The 17059-nt window shown below is 32.6% G+C and overlaps 1 protein-coding gene across 7 annotated transcripts in view; it reads right to left on the reverse strand.

The window, feature by feature from the left end:
* The window catches only part of LOC106712160 (dual 3',5'-cyclic-AMP and -GMP phosphodiesterase 11), a 139801-nt gene that overhangs the window by 84753 nt on the left and 37989 nt on the right, over positions 1-17059 (reverse strand). For 4 of the 7 annotated variants that reach the window (XM_014504624.2, XM_014504625.2, XM_014504623.2 and 1 more), the window contains exon 1: positions 2355-2732. Coding sequence is in view for 3 of the 7 variants with exons in the window: in XM_045681310.1 (XP_045537266.1) it covers positions 5056-5100 (45 nt within the window). In the remaining 4 variants the exon portion in view is untranslated. Of the gene's footprint in view, positions 1-2354; positions 2733-5055; positions 5101-17059 lie in introns of those variants that run through there. The other 3 variants (XM_045681311.1, XM_045681312.1, XM_045681310.1) reach the window with 3 other exon arrangements.

Consider the following 17059-nt stretch of genomic DNA (forward strand, 5'->3'; position numbering starts at 1 on the left):
AATAAGTTCTTGTGACACTTATCTCAAGAAATTAAAATAGAAGAGGCTGACTAATTTAAATTCTTAAGAAATCCTAAGAATCAATTTAAATTAAAATCTATTCTGGTTATAAGAAATTTCAATATCAGTAGTAAATCGCTAATTTAAATATTTACAATGCAAATAGCATGTATAGTGATTCAATATTAAACGTATTAATCAAACAACTGACAGACTTTACTTTTGTATCAACCGTAAAAAAGTCTATCCACCATAGTGAAGTCAAAATCAATTTGTTAACTTAGACAACAATAAAGTCTACTCACTTTCAAGAACATATCTACTGTTTACTTATTTTGCGGACTGTACGTGTAAACTTTAATATTAAATGCAATAGTTTAGATTATGTTATCAAAATATGTTAATAACGATTTATTTATTTAACCTTTATAGGTTTTTACAAAAATCGTTATTACAAAATCCGTCAACAAAAAGTGACTGATAATATCAATAAGGAAAAGTCCACGAATTGGAATTGCCTCAAGAAAATCGATTATAAATTACTATGCTATGCTTAAATAATAAATAGTTTGAATCCATTTATTAATCCATTCACGAAATGATCAGCACAGAATTACAAATTAAATAATCAGTCTAGCACACTAATATTACGTATTCAGTCGTATATATTGTAGAAATAAACATTACTACTACGAGTATAACAAAAAACTTTACAAGTCTCGGAGTAACAGAGTAATAAAGACTTTAAAAATCACATTGCTCTCTCGGTTTCATGTATAAGATTATGCAAATTTGCGTCTCTATCGGCCATTTTTGTTATCTGCGCTGTCTGGAGTACAACCTATATTAAAATACTCGCGTACAATGTACCGTGTGGAAAATATTGTGCATACAAAATGCATTTACATGAAGTTTTGATACAGTAGGGGCGACAATATACTCTTTTGTCTTGAATGTAATCTAAAAAGCATGTTATACAGTAGTAAGATAAATTAAATCATTGTTTTGAGTCGCGTTTGCGTTTCCACCACCAATACACAAGTTGTAACTATGATATTAGAAACAGCGTTGTTAAGAAAGTGTTTTTTTAAAGGCCTTGCTGAAACTAAAGTTGAATTATGAATGCAACAAAGGTTCGGAAAAAATAGAAAAACGGAATTGAAGAAATTTATATTGCGAATGTGAATGGCAGTATCAGTCGTGGTTGTTCTAGAACTTATGGCGACTAGTTTAATGGCTCGTCAAGAATGCGGTACCAAGAGCACAAAAATCGCAGATGTATTAAAAATGAGCGACAGAGGTGTATCAAGACCGATTCTCTAGCTCTATCAAACACTCCGCGTCATCGGCATGAATTATGTTGTTCTCATTCAGAACATGTATAAAATTACCACTTGTGTTTTTTTTTCAGATTCAAATATTTATTTCTTGTATGCCTCATAACATTACATTTATTAGGTATCAAGTACAATCGTCAATTACAAAGGAATTATAAACTAGCCATCCCTCTTGTCACGTATATAAACAATTTAAACTCTTTGGTAATACCTTTTTTTAACAAATAACATCGCATTTTGCACTTCTGACCTTCATTACTAATTATACTGTTAAGAAATTGTTACATAATGTTAAAGTTAACATTATTTTAAGCTAGATAAATTAATTTTGTGACATTGAAAACGCTAAAGGTTAAATAAACGTACCTTTTACTACATACTATAGGCCATTTTACGTAAAAAGGAAATATTTTGTAATGAACGTTGTTGCGGATGTAAAGAAGGTATTAAGGTATATTTATAAACTTGAGGTATTTAAACTTGGGACTACTTATTTGGTAATGCATTTTTTTCTATATTTAGTTCACCCGTTTAAAACTTAACGTTACGAACTGCAAATTCACAAGGTAGGTACGTAATTTGACATTTCTAGTCCAAGTAATGCCTTATTTTAATTGATAACTGTGAATCTAACGCATATTTAAGGAATTACTCCAATATTTCATCATACAATAACAAATAAACAAGTGGAAGGAGTCATTGCTGACCAGTAAAACTTTAAACATATAATAGAGTCACGTAATAAAACGTCGACTATACACAAGAGAACACAAGACAACTGCGTAGGTACGTACGAATTATATCAACACACATGTTGATGTAGTCTTGTGTTTGTGTTCGTTCATTGCGTGCACTGGTCATCATAACGTCAAATTTCGTTTACCCTTTCCACTTATTTATAATTTGGATGCGATAAACATGGCAGGCGTGTTGGATAATCAACAGGTCGAAAACATTGTAATTAAAGTACATTTTTGTGGACAATGGGCAATGAAAATCGGCCGGTGTCATACTTACAGATAACGTTCCACCGTTTCGACCGAAGAGGTTAACAACACAAATGTTATCCGTCAACAAAAACACAAGAGATGCGGTGCAAGCGTGTTGCACACTGGGGCCGTTAACCCGGCACCGGCGGCCGACTGCGTTTCGAAAACTTCGCGTCGGAGCGTTTAGTGAATATTCAAAAATAGACCGAGTGTGCGTTGGACACGCGCAACGGTGCATATAGCGTCGCTCGCTGACGCCGGAACACGTCGCGAATCGACAACGGGAGCGGGCTACGAGCGCGGCCGACGAATCACAGCGAAAATTTGCATTGAAAAGTTTCCAATGGATCAAAGTTGGGATCGCGAGTTGGGCCCGACGCGGCGACAGCGCGACAGCCCCGCGACGATCGGATCTCGACTGGCGTCCGAACGCCGCCGCCGACCGCGCTCCGCCGCGCCTCGCGCCTCGCGCCCACCCACACGCCGGCGCGCGCACGCACACACGTGCCGCACACTCCACGCACGACACACATACGTTCCCACCACCACCACACATGCAAAACACGACTGATAAACAGATCAAAAACACAACACCACGATGCACTGCAATGCACTTATAAACACACCCCAGCGTCCTGATATAACCGGCGGTTAGTGTTCAGCACAATAGATACCTATAGCCGGTAAGATATCGCTGACCATGTAGCGGCCACGTAAATTCACCGAGCACTGACAGCGTAACGTAAGTTGGAGTTGAAGCTATCTAACCTCATCGACGACACTCTATGACCAGGTTAAAAGTTACGGAGCGAGATAAGAAATTAGCAAAAGGAATATTCCGAATGAATTATGAATGTAGTCTCACAACTTCTCTTATCTATAATGAATGTTTATTTCTTGAATAAACTTACTTAATAATGCGGTTTGTTTGCTAAAAACCAAACAGTAGTGGAGGAAATCATTATAAATGTAGGAATGATAAAATTTTATCATTTGGGTACTGTACTAAAAAAATAGTGCAGTAATACAGTGCAAAAAATTCATGAATACTCTTAGTATATTTATATCTATCTTATGTGTTACATTGAACTTCCGATACGCCACGTACTATTAAACTCTTAAAATATTTTATTAGAAAGTATTATCACATTATAAAAGTAAAATTTAATAATCAGAAATGTTTATCAAAAAGTGATTAGGCAATTATAACAAGAAAGCTGTATAACAATGATTTTGTACATAATTTCTATACCAGAAAACCTTGTAATACATCGAACGTCAATATAGTGTAGAACGGGAGACATAGACAACGAAACGAACGCCAGTATACTTTGACTATTAAGAGACAGGAGCTGTAAAGTGCGCGCATTCCCCTTGGATAAAAAAAAAACAAAATGAGACAAGCTTATCTGAGCCGGTAAATTCCTGGCAGAAAAATATAAAGCCTACATAAGCATAGAAAATGAGATAAAAGAAAAACATGACAAAGACAGCTATGGTACCAGATGAATCTTAAGACATTTTTTAACATTAACCGCTAGTGAGTTGCCATCAAGTCAGATAACTTTGTCGGTCTATACAAGCTCTTAAACTTGCTTTTTGTTTGTATGGTATTCGTAAATTTCTGAGTTAGTAGGCGTTAACAAAGATGTTTAAATTTTACTTGCAACTTGAATTGATTGTCACGTAACTAACTTCACACCCGAGAAAAGTGGCATTAAGCAAGACGGCGCAGGGCGGCAGCGCAGCGGCTAGTCTAGTCCGTCTATCTATAGTCAAAGTCAGTATACGAATGCACATGTCTATGAGACGTGCGAGGCGCGAGTGCAACACGCAATGTCCTAGAGCGTATGTCTTTGTAGCAAACATTAATAGGGCTGTCTACTCATATATTTACTATGCATCTCTCATCAACTAAACATCAAAAACTAAATGAGCAAATCGTAACATCTTCTTATTGTCAACTACATGACGCCCACTGCTGGGCATAGGCCTCTATTAAAGAGCGCCACTATTTTTGGAATAACTAAAATCAAACACTTATTTCGTCCTTGCGATCCATTTCAGACTGTATATTTTTTCACATATTTCAAAAAGTAAACAATACACAAAATAAATTAAAAAAAATATATTTTGTTTTTTGTTTGAGTGTCTTTGTCTTTTGTATTAAGCCTCTTTGCTAATCCTTGACAACTTTGATAAGTCAGGATGCTCCCGCTATCTTAAATAAATCATGGAAATCATCTGTCGGAAGGCGCACGGACGCTGCGTCGACCTGTCCATTCAAGATTTTACTGCCTGCCGTTCAAAATGCAACTTTATGAGATAGAAAGTAAAAATTTTAATCATAAAGATTAAATCATAATCATCTTTAATAAAGTTTAATAAACGATGATATTTTTCGAGAAATTTTAGACTAGTGGTTGTTCGAGAGTCCTCTAATAATATTTTTTGAAAAAAGCTCTATTCATTTTTACCTACGTCAAAGTTATTAAAATATTTTTCATGTTACAATGTCTTAGAAAAACTCTCAGAATATTTGTTGTAACAGAATTCATTTGACTAATTTTAGATAGAGAAAATATTTTGTAACTGGCTGTGAAAGACGTTAATTAAAATTTCTTTCAAATAACACTTTGACCTTTACCTTTGTTAAGTACGAAGAGCAATAATTAAAAAAGTACAAAAAAAATACAATAACTTTGAAAAATACGTAAAAAATTACTTACATGTAGCCCCTATTTTTCGAACTCGGAAATTACCTGAAACAAAAACTGAAAATATTTGTTTAAATGAAGATATTTTTGCCAACCAAGTATTTTGCTTTTGCCACTTTGTGGTTTGGCTATATAATATATTGTAAAATACCTTTAGTTAAATAAAAAGTTTTATTCACTATTATAATAAATATAATATGAGTAGGCGATATTATCTACATATGTATAAGTAGTCAGACATTTCTATTTATTTGCAAATAAGTTTAGATAAAGAGGATTTCTTTCCTCTATCCCAATAGAAATAGCTACAAAGCCTGTTAGTACGAAGAAAGTTCTCCACAATAGGATGTATGAAGTTTTACCCTCTTGATACGATTTCAAATAGAATAGAATAGATGTTTATTTTTGTCTATATAGAATTGGAAATAAATATAACTTATTTTAATATTACACATAACTGAACTCACATGGATTTACAGCGAACATTTTTTTAGACAAACGGAACGAAAGGACTTTATTTTAAATGAAGATTATATCAAAAACTGTGTCATTGTGACTACAAAAACATTGTTTCCTCTTGAACTCTCTTAAAAAAATACATATAACAATATGTGTTTCCTACAGTGGAAAATTACGTTTATATGTATTTCACAATCAGACTATAAAAAAATCTAATTTGGAGTTAATAACTTTTTCAAATTTTGGTATCGAATATCAACACGGCGATCATGTAACAATACTATCAACCGTTTAAAAAAAATCAGGTTTTTAATCTATCTATATATATAAAAGAAAGTCGTGTTAGTTACACCATTTATAACTCAAGAACGGCTGAATCGATTTGACTGAAAATTGGTGGGCAGGTACCTTAGAACCAGGAAAGGGACATAGGATAATTTTTACCCCGTTTTCTTTTTTTTTTTTATTCCGCGCGGACGGAGTCGCGGGTAAAAGCTAGTTGTTAATAAAGAAATAAGTTAATACAACACGTTCCACAAAACATTATATTTGAATATGTATTGTTTTTTTATACCTTTCATTAATATTTAGAAATCAGTTCTCTATTTTTTTTTTTAATTTACTGGAGTCTTTGTTTAGGGGTGCGATATATTTGCATATTCATTTGAAGTATAGAAAGTATTAAATCTAAACTTTTGTATCATAATTTTCTCGACGTGCGATAAACTCTAAGATGCAAGTAATTTTAAGCAAAATTCAACGAACATTGGCAAGTTGCCAACATACAATGTATCACATGTCTTACTAACCGTTGGTTTCTGAGATCTAAACTTCTGTATAAAACATATGTATCAACCCTGTCATGATATTTTGATCTCTGAAACCCACGGTATGTCAATAAAGGATGAAAGGATAAAGTTATGCTTAGAATAGATAGATCGGGTTTCTCTCAAAGTAAATACGGAATCAATAGAAGAGCAAATCACTTTGTGTATTGAGCAAGACTGTGGTCTTTGAATAGGCCAATATTACGCTTACTATCGATCTAGCTAACCAATTTCAATTACATTCTATTAATTCTGTTTGTATCGTAGCCGTTCATTTATAATGTAGACGCGTCATGAAAACAGCGACTTGATAGGACGCACAAACTCAAGTAAATCTTACCGATATTATAAATGCGAAAGTTAAGATGGATGAATGTTTGTTTAAAGGTATCTTAGGTTATCATTGTATTGTAAATAAATAAATAAATAAATAATAATAATAAATAATTGCATGGATCTCGCTGAAATTTAGCGTAGACGTAGGACGTAGCCTGGATGAACACATAGGCGAATAATTAAGTTTTTTTTAAAATTTCGCGCGGACTGTTATAAAATTGACTTGAATAAAAAATACGGTACAGTATTTAGTATGTAGAATGATGAAAACGATGTAATTTCACGTTAATTAACATGCATTAAGCTGGTTACTAAAAAGTAAGTGTAGAATAAAATGTAAGAACAGAATTCCGCAGCGACATTTTCATGCCAAAAATTTTACGAAAAGGATTTTGTTGGGTAGAAAAGTTGCAGAATACAGCTACTTTAGTAAATAGAATATTTAATGAAAGCATATTTAAAAAAAAAAAAAACAATTTTATATCAGTTTCTTGGCAAGAATACGGAAGCTAAATCAGATCGGACGTATCTAGGTTTTAAATATAGGTCAAAGTTGAACATTTTCTAAATTTACTTTTTTTTAAATTCCATAAGCGAGATAAGTACTGCCAAGATCAGGGGATAGAGAAAATTACAAGTCAGAGCAATGTTGGCAATGGCCATACCGTATATCAGATGCGGCAAGGAGCCAAGCTTGTTAATGATCTCTAATTAGAAATGGATTAGTACTTTAATGCTTTCATTATCCATAATGTAATATGTGCATACAATGTGACAAAAATGTACAAATTTTATCAAACGGTAAAGATCGGAATATTTTCGCCATCTTAATATATATAAATCTCGTGTCACAATGTTTGTCCTCAATGGACTCCTAAACCACTTAACCGATTATAATAAAATTCGCACACCATGTGCAGTTCGATCCAACTTGAGAGATAGGATAGTTTAAATCTCAAATTATAGTCGCAATTTTAATTTATTGCTAATTATTTGTCTTTTATTATTTGACAGTCACAATTATCTGTTAACTCCAAATGATTCTAACAGATGTCGATACCTTTCGACTGGGTTGAGTAAGTAATCAATAGATGGCGCTGCTATGGTAAATCTACGAACGTGTCATATAAGCTACATTTTTTAAGCGACAGCTAGTCATACCATATGTATTAAGTGTAATGACTTCGTAATCTATATGTATAAGAAAGTCGTTTTAGTTACACTATTTATAACTCAAAAACGGCTGAATCGATTTGACTGAAAATTGGTGGGCAGGTAGCTTAGAACCAGGAAACGGACATAGGATAATTTTTACCCCGTTTTCTATTTTTTATTCCGCGCGGACGGAGTCGCGGGTAAAAGCTAGTATTGTATAAAGTAATATTTTTACCTTACTGAAATGTAGCTTTTAACTAATAGGACATTATTAACTTACATAGGAACGGCTAAAACACTCACGTACATATGTCCGATGTCGGCACCGACTAATTTCGAGCCCATCGGGATCCCTTCATCAGGGTGAGTGGGACTGGTATTATTTCGCGGTACATATGTACGTGAGTGTTTTAGCCGTTCCTATATAAGTTAATGATAATGTCTCACGAAAGTTTGAATAATTTGATAGGATATTAGAATAATATTTTATCTCAATGGCAATATTAATCAGGATGTAGTACAAACATGTCTGGTATTTCTTCGAATGGCCATTATATCTGTATTCTACTTTATTTATAGCGCGTATGTTTTTATAAATGTATCACTATTAGTTATCAAATTCTTTAATATCAGTAACAAATGGATAACTTGTTTTGTGCAATAAATTTTCTTATACTCGTATTAATATTTTTGCTATTGCTATTATGAGATGGAGCGTCTGTGACTCAGGGGTTAAGCACTTGACTTGTAACCTGCAGGTCCTGGGTTCTAATCCCGCCATGTACCAATGTGTATTTCGATTCTCGATTTACATATGTATATTTATCCGAAGATTTTACGTGTGAAGTCAACCCGCACTTGGCCAGCGTGGTGGACTATGAACTAGTCACCTCTGACTTAGGGTAGGCTCCGAGCCCTCGGTGGGGACGTATAGTGAACTAATGAGGATTAAAAAGTTTAATTAAAAATACCGCGTATAAACAAAAATGATTTGAATTATGACTTTGATCGTTAATTTTTGCTATGAAGAGACTAGAATGATAACATGGTCAAACTGGTCTTAAACATGTCCATGCACGCCTAAGCCACATGGCTGACGACGATCCAAAATGATCTGAAAGAAATTGACCTTGACGAACAAGACTCCAGGAATCGTGCTGTCTAGAGAATTAGGACAAGGCGGTTCCTCTGGCATTGCAGACGTACATGGGCGTCGATGAATACTAGTTTGCCCCCTTCTAATATAAAAAAAGGAAGGCCGACTCTAAATAATTGGGAAAAGGCATAGATGTATATTTAGATAGATGTGAGAGTGTTATAGTTATTCGGATCTATCATTGCCCCATGATTCGAGAATAGTCTGTAATTCATCGATGAATATATAATTAAGACAACTCTTAAGTGATATGACATAATAGGAAAAACATATTTCTATTGTTTCCTATAGCTAAGTAACATATTTCAAAGTAAACTGTTAACATAACGTGTTCATTGAATTAAATCATAAATTCAAATGAATAATTCTTTACAAGAAATTATTTCATTACATAAATTCTTGTAAGAATTTTTCTTACGTAAGTTAATCTTTAAGATAATAATCATTTTCTAAAAAAATTTGAAATACCATAACTAATTTAAAGAAATGCTTTTTTAAACACCCCTTATATAGGAATGCTCGTAAATGTAGTATAAAATTAACATACTGTAGCGCATATTCTAAAAATAACGAATATGAAACAAGAAAGTTTATTTTAAATATTTTATTTAAAGAAAATACTATGAATAGAGAGAAATCGAGTTTGCGTGAATTAAATAAACAAGTTTCTTCAAAATTCTATTCAGAGTATTTATTACTCCGAATGATTTAATAAACAAGTCATATAAACAAGGAATGTCGCGAGTCATCTTACAACAGCTATCCAAAGAAAGTGTTCGTTAGAAATAATAACGTTTAAATAAATTAGTGTAATTTGTCCAAGTGCTCCAACACGTCTTCCTTGAGACTTTAAATAAATTATAAGAGATATTTTCTAGTGGAACATAATTTAAAATATGAAGCGACGTCAGTTAAGTTCTCACTCGGCGGAAGAAAGATTCCGACTCTTTCCACAAAATGTAACGATAGCCGCCTAGTAGTGATTTATGATAGGATGCTGTAATTACTGCAACATAAATCATTATGAGTAATGAAAAGGACGTCTCAACAACTTACTAAATTAAATTTATGAAATAAAATACAAGTTGTGCTTTTTATGATGATATTCGAGATATGATATTTATGTTGTTGTTTCTCATGAATAGCGGGATTATCACATCAAAAAGCTTAAAATAAATATAGCACTTTATCTAATAAGAGAAAGCTGGGAAATTTCCCAGCCTGTATTAGTTTATTTAGCATATTTTTCTTTATTAGGAATAATCAACTTCACTAGCTAAATAGTTTTTTATATTAATAGACATTGAAATTTAATTTTTTAATAGTTATATATATATAAGTACTAGCTTTATCCCGCAACTCCGTCCGCGCGGAATAAAAAAAAAAAAAAGAAAACGGGGTAAAAATTATCCTATGTCCTATTCCTGGTTCTAAGCTACCTGCCCACCAATTTTCAGTCAAATAGATTCAGCCGTTCTTGAGTTATAAATGGTGTAACTAACACAACTTTCTTTTATATATATAGATACCTATAGATATAACTATTAAAAATAAAATTACTATTATGATGCTATCACTTTAATATTCAAAGCAATCTGTAATCGAATGGAAATTATTTAACATACGAAAGAAAATTATTGCATCATAAAAGAAAACATTGTGAGCTGTCAATATCGATAAAACACAATAGAGATGTGCTGAATGGCATATTTAATATAGAGGCACGTGTAAGTCATGTAAACGACCGTTTATTCAATATCGATTTTATTTCACAACAAACTTTCAACTCGACAACAACAGCTCACGAATAGATAAAATTTATTTCGAATTGAATCTGGATAAGGTTTCCACGAGCTCGATGTACGCCGGATGTGAAATTTTCCACGGATCGCGTCTAGAGTTGTTCAGAATTGGCGGGTTTCATTCATTCACTGGGATTTTATTTTTAGTTCAGTCATTCGGGTACGGAATGGTGTCATCGGTGGACACGCAACTGACGTTAAGGAGTGAGGGTTAGCGAACTTTATGTCTTCAAACATAAAATGTTTGAATACCGGTACCTATGCCCTTTTGTTCGTAGGAAATCTTCAAAAAATAAAGATTAGTGTAAAAGTATATTTTTATTTTTTTGTAAATGACTCTTATATATACAAAGCTGCAGTAAATGACCCGATAAGTGAGTGATTTAATCAATTTTACAATTTACAACTATTATTATTCATTTAAAAATTATACAAAAAGTATTATTTTTAAATGTTTTTATTTGTTATGTATGGCATTATTGTTAAAAATTTTACAATGCGATAATTTATTTCAGATTATTAAGTAGATTGGATTGAATTAAGTTCAATAGAATTCAATTCCACGTGTAAATAAATCAAAAACAATACGACGTAAAATCCATTTTAAATTGTAACAAATTGAAAGTCTATCATAGTTTAAAAATTTAACAATGTTGATATAGAGTTGGTATTTTGAAGTATTTTTAATGTTTGACGATTTAATATTATAAGTATTACTTCCAGTCTCTTTTGTAATATATTTTTCTTGATCTATGTTATCTTAATGTTGCACAAAAATTGTTAAAGATACCAGTCACAGATGTAATTTAAAGGACTGTATAAAATAGCATTAATAAGATTTGTAATTAAATTCACTTTAATACACACGTGTTGTATTAGCAGGGAAATCGCACACCGAATTTTATATTCAAAGAACAGCTACAAACGCCACAGCCCAAATTTATATGCGTCAGGTGACTAAGGATCGGTTTGAAAATGTCTAATAACAAAATCATGAATAATTCATAGAAATGATATATCGTTGTGTTACGTTTGCTTTGTACTGTGAAAATTCACAGGCGCTTACAATACGTTTTAGTTGCGTTTGTTGTTTGTACGCCGGTGATTTAAATACGTAGACTGTTCAGAAATTGTACATCTTACTAATGTTTTCAATGTGAATGTAATGATAGATGAATGAATGGATGTTTGTAAGAATGTATTTTCATAACGGCTGTATGGATCTTGTTGAAAATGGCATGGATGTAAAACAGTCTGGAAGAACACATAGGCTAATAATTAAAATTGTATTACATTATCCTCTTAACTACTTTTGATTTCAAGTAGCCACGAGTCATTCACTTTTGTTTTTATTAAATACTAGCTTTTACCCGCGACTCCGTCCGCGCGGAATAAAAAATAGAGAACGGGGTAAAAATTATCCTATGTCCGTTTCCTGGTTCTAAGCTACCTGCCCACAAATTTTCAGTCAAATCGATTCAGCCGTTCTTGAGTTATAAATGGTGTAACTAACACAACTTTCTTTTATATATATAGATTTTACTATAGTTATAAATTCGATAGTGAATAATTCGTGTAACGTAAAAACCAAAGCATAAATGTAGAAGAGATATTCCAATCCAATTAATTAAAGTGTGTCAAAAATTGATAATATATATTTATCGAAGTACAAAAGGTCAGGCGAAAATGCGTGCAGTAACGTCCATGATTGAAACAGGTAAACATTTCAATTTCTATAACAAATAAACCAAATGTAATATTTTAAAGAGGAAAATTAGAATAAAGTCATAATGTCACAATGTCAACATTTCAATTTGTGGTAGGTACTATCAGGGAATCTGGCGGTATTTTAACAAAACAATTTTTCTGTAAGAGGAACATCGCGTAGGGCCCTGACTGTACTTTACTAGTACGGTACATTACAGTAATCTAACCGATTAATGCTTTTCTACTTCTTGGTGTCAAAAATTTAATAAATAAATAAGTATTTAAATATAAAGATAGAGAAAATAAAGAGATTTGTATACAAAAGAATAGGTACCAGGAGTTGCAAATAAAATTACTTTCCTGTCAATCACGGAAAAGTTGGCAAACAAGTGTTCACCTGATACACGTCAGGAACAGAAATTTTAAAACATAAACGCATCAAATCCGTAATTGTTTAATTTTAAAGTTTCCGTTATAGCCCAATCAGTGTTAAATATGCCGTATGTCTTAATTTTGAGAAAGCACGCGACGAGCGCGTGCTCACAGATAATTGTTTATGTTTTTCACGGGATATTCCATGTGACGTCAGTCCCTTCCAAACCGAAGCGTGTCCAATACAAACATCTGGACCATAGCTTTGTATGTCATCGTAAAACGCATCTGATTGTAATAGTAAAATAACATTGATCGCTTCATAAATCAAACTCTTATTGAATGAGAAAAATCATTCACATTTCAACGTTACTGGATTCTGAGTGCGGAAATATTTTTGCGTGACGTTAATACTGTTGATGAGTATCGCTAAAAAATTGGCAATGAAAAATTTAATTTGCGCTTAGTGATAAAATCTAAAGTGAGTTTGAATTTCTTTCTTTTAAAGATGCTCCTATTAAAAATTGATTTGTACTAAATCGAATCCTACGTTACTTATTATTGAGTTTTTCCCCATTTGGTGTGAACTTTGTCAGTTTATATACTGATTAGATAAATAATACTATAAAATATTGTATACTGAAAAAATTAACGTAATTACGCATTCAACTTAAAGTATTTCCATTGTTACGTAAGGTCAGTTGCTGCGTTGTACTGCACCAAATCCGTTCTACTTTTTCTGCTTAATGTTTACTTTCCAACTAATTAATTCCTATAGATATTAGTATTAGTAATAACTAACAAAAAAAACTTTCAAAAGCACAAAGGGAAAATGTTTCAAAGGAATTTTTTAAATAAGCAGCATTTTCCGACTTAAAGTTTACTGTTCGAGGAACCTTATTAATTAACTTGTCGCTTTTCCATATTTTTTAATTATAAATAAATTAGCCTTTGCCCGCGATTTCGTCTGAACACCAAAAAATACCTAATTAATATGTGTTCTTCCAGACTGTTGTCTACGTTTTTACCAATTTTCATTAAGATCCATCCAGCGGTTCTGTAGATACATTGTAACAAAGATACATCCAAACATTCGCATTTATAATATTAGTAAGATTGTAGAGATAACTTATTAAGATTGGTAGATAATATTACAAGCATACAAAAGAAAAATTACACAACACTATTCAGTGGACATATCCATTTTAATTTTATACCCTTTATTAACCAAATAATTCGAGAACATTTTCTTGTAAATATTTGTATCAAGAAATTTATATTAAAATATACGCACATTTGCCCCGAACTCAAGCTATCAAAATAATAGCGGTAATCCACAACTACGCATACTTCGAGAGTCGCGACGTTACAAACTTTTATCCAATTCACATAGTTTTCAACACTCATGAAAATTAATAGAGCTCTAGAAACCTCAAGATATTTCAGCTTTAATTTAATTTTCATGATCTTTAAACATTTACATTTAGTTAGTGTTAAATAATCTATACATATAATACGTATTAATAAAATTGGAATGTCTGTATGTAATAGCGAAAAAAAATATGTATTCCGTACACACGATATATTCGCTTCGTTATTTCGGCGACTTTAAGTGGACGGTTGCTCGTTTGCCACCTTATCATATAAAAAATGGGACCCATCTGCAAGCACTACCTTTCGATTATATAATTTTTATCAAAATCGGACCACCAGGGGCGGAGTTTCCTCCTTCTTTTTGAAGTCGGCTAAAAAATATAGAGCGCAGCAGTAATTAAAATCGCACCCCGTGGAAACCCAGCTTTACAAGATACAATTCATTAGATGGATATCGCGTAGTAACATATCCGCATGTCTAGAGATAATTAACGAGCAGTATTCACTCGAAACAGCTCCTAGCTTGTACCGCAGATTACTCCCGGTTATTTGCTAAGATCATGCACCGGATAATTTACTGCGAGACGCCACCCCCTCATGAGGTTTAATAACGTCCTATGTAATACATTAAGACAGAAACAATTTCACGTACGAATCGTCAAATCATCAACATTTTAAGTAAATACTAATACGTTCCAATATACACAATAAAAGTGTCGTGTCTGTTTAGTGATGTTTTATTATATCTGGATACAGTTCTTAAATATAATTAAAAATAACTTTTTTTCATGAATTTTCGACAAGCAATAATTATAGTTCAATATTTCTACGCTATTCTTAGTCCCTAGCAAGTTATTATAATATGAAATGAAACAAAGAAGTAACAAGTTTCATATAAAAATACACAAAGGGTAAACATTTAATAATCAGCCCCGAAACACTGACCCTCAATTTTATTGCCTTCGCCAGATGTAGGCTTTCACGTAATTAAAGTTCTTCGCCGTTCTTACTCGACAAAACATGGTACATTAAACGACTATTATCAATTTTCGGATGTTTACTTTGGATGTGACGGACTTTTATGTTAACTTCTGTATTTTGAAAATTCGTGGTATTAAATGAATATTTCACACAGAGATAGGTAACAGTGTTACTCATTCATACATTTAAATTTCACGCGGCCGAAGCCGGTCATTAAATAGTCGTGTTATAAGATTTATTTATTTAAACAGGAAATGTATAAAAAACATTAAATTTATACAGTAATTTTCCTCGGTTCTGTTAATAATAGGTTTTATTGGTCATCAAACATTCTCCCTACAGAACAATTCTTGGTAATTTACGACCACGCGATTCTCGGATGTCTTAAAAGATTGCAAATATAAAACAATATTGAGTTAACATATTCTCAAGGGTGTGCAATAGTCAATATTTACACAATAATAAAATTTTAGTGCTTGTGTGTAATTAAAAAAAAAATCGTACACACGTGTATTTGAGTAGCTGGACTGGATGCACGTGGACACATTATAGACTTTTTTTAATACTGCGCTGACAAAGTTGCGAGCGAGCGCATGTTGTAAGTAAAAAAGAATAGTTCAAAATTTAAACACAATTATTCCCGTTCGCCTGATAAGGAAAGTATGGAATAGTAAGTGGATTCGGTGGGTGAGACGATGTATAAAAAAAGGGAAAAAAATCCGTTCCTCTATTTATTAAAGGTAAACAACATTTTTTTTTAGAAGCTAACGCTTTACTACTATCCCATCTGATGTTGAGCGATAATGTGATCGAACTTATTAACTCTTTACAGATTAACAGGCGCTGTTTCATTGATACCAGATAACCTCTTGCTGGTTTTTTTTTTTTTATAGGAGAAGGGGGCAAACGAGCAACGGACCGAAAGTTATTTGATCCGACGCCCATGGACATCCAACAAGCAACGCCAGAGGAATCGCAGATGCGTTGCCGGCCTTTAAGGAAGGTATACGTTCTTTTCTTGAAGGTCCCTAAGTCGTCCCACCTTGTATTATAAAACATCATTCATAACAGTTACGCAAGATATATTATAAGTTTAATTAAGACGGAAATTCTGGAAACCCTTCTTTAGGCAGATCGCAAACAAAATCATTAGATGTGTCAAAACTTTCAAGGTTATAACAGCGTCGAGTCGAGCTAATTAATAAACGTCAAAACAATATTGTTTTGAATAGTTGTAATACTACGGACTTAGATCTCTAACTTTAATCCAAGGTTTAAACTATTATTACTATAGAACTATTATATATATTATTACTAGCGAACTCTAATGTATACTCACAAGTTTTGAAACTTAACCATAGGTTTCCACCGCGTTAACGCATTGTAGAAATATTATGTTATCTTTTATTTTTTCAAAAAGAATGAGGGAGAAGAAAATAGTTTGCAATAAAGAAATGAAAGATTTTACAGCAAATAAATCTCAGATAAAACTTAATAGCCTAAAAATATATAAAGCTTTCAAAGATACGCTTTACAGCGAACATATTTGACTCCAAATTATATCAGGAATTATGCTCGACAAATATAAAACTTTATCACGATTTGAACTCCAAATCTTATGTTGTAATTATTTAAAAAAAACTTTTTGCACTATGTCAAAGCACTATGTCATCATAATAAAGCATTATCACGTGATTTATACATGAATGCAAAATTTCAGCTCAATCAGTAACCAGGAAGTGGATCAGATTTAATTTGCAAGATTTAAAACTTTGACATCTAACCGCTGAACTATCGCGGTAATAAAATTTGAATATTCATTTCCTTACTGCATTAGAAATTGCCAA

Source organism: Papilio machaon, chromosome 15 (assembly GCF_912999745.1).
Source record: "Papilio machaon chromosome 15, ilPapMach1.1, whole genome shotgun sequence".
In the NCBI taxonomy this organism is placed as follows: domain Eukaryota; kingdom Metazoa; phylum Arthropoda; class Insecta; order Lepidoptera; family Papilionidae; genus Papilio; species Papilio machaon.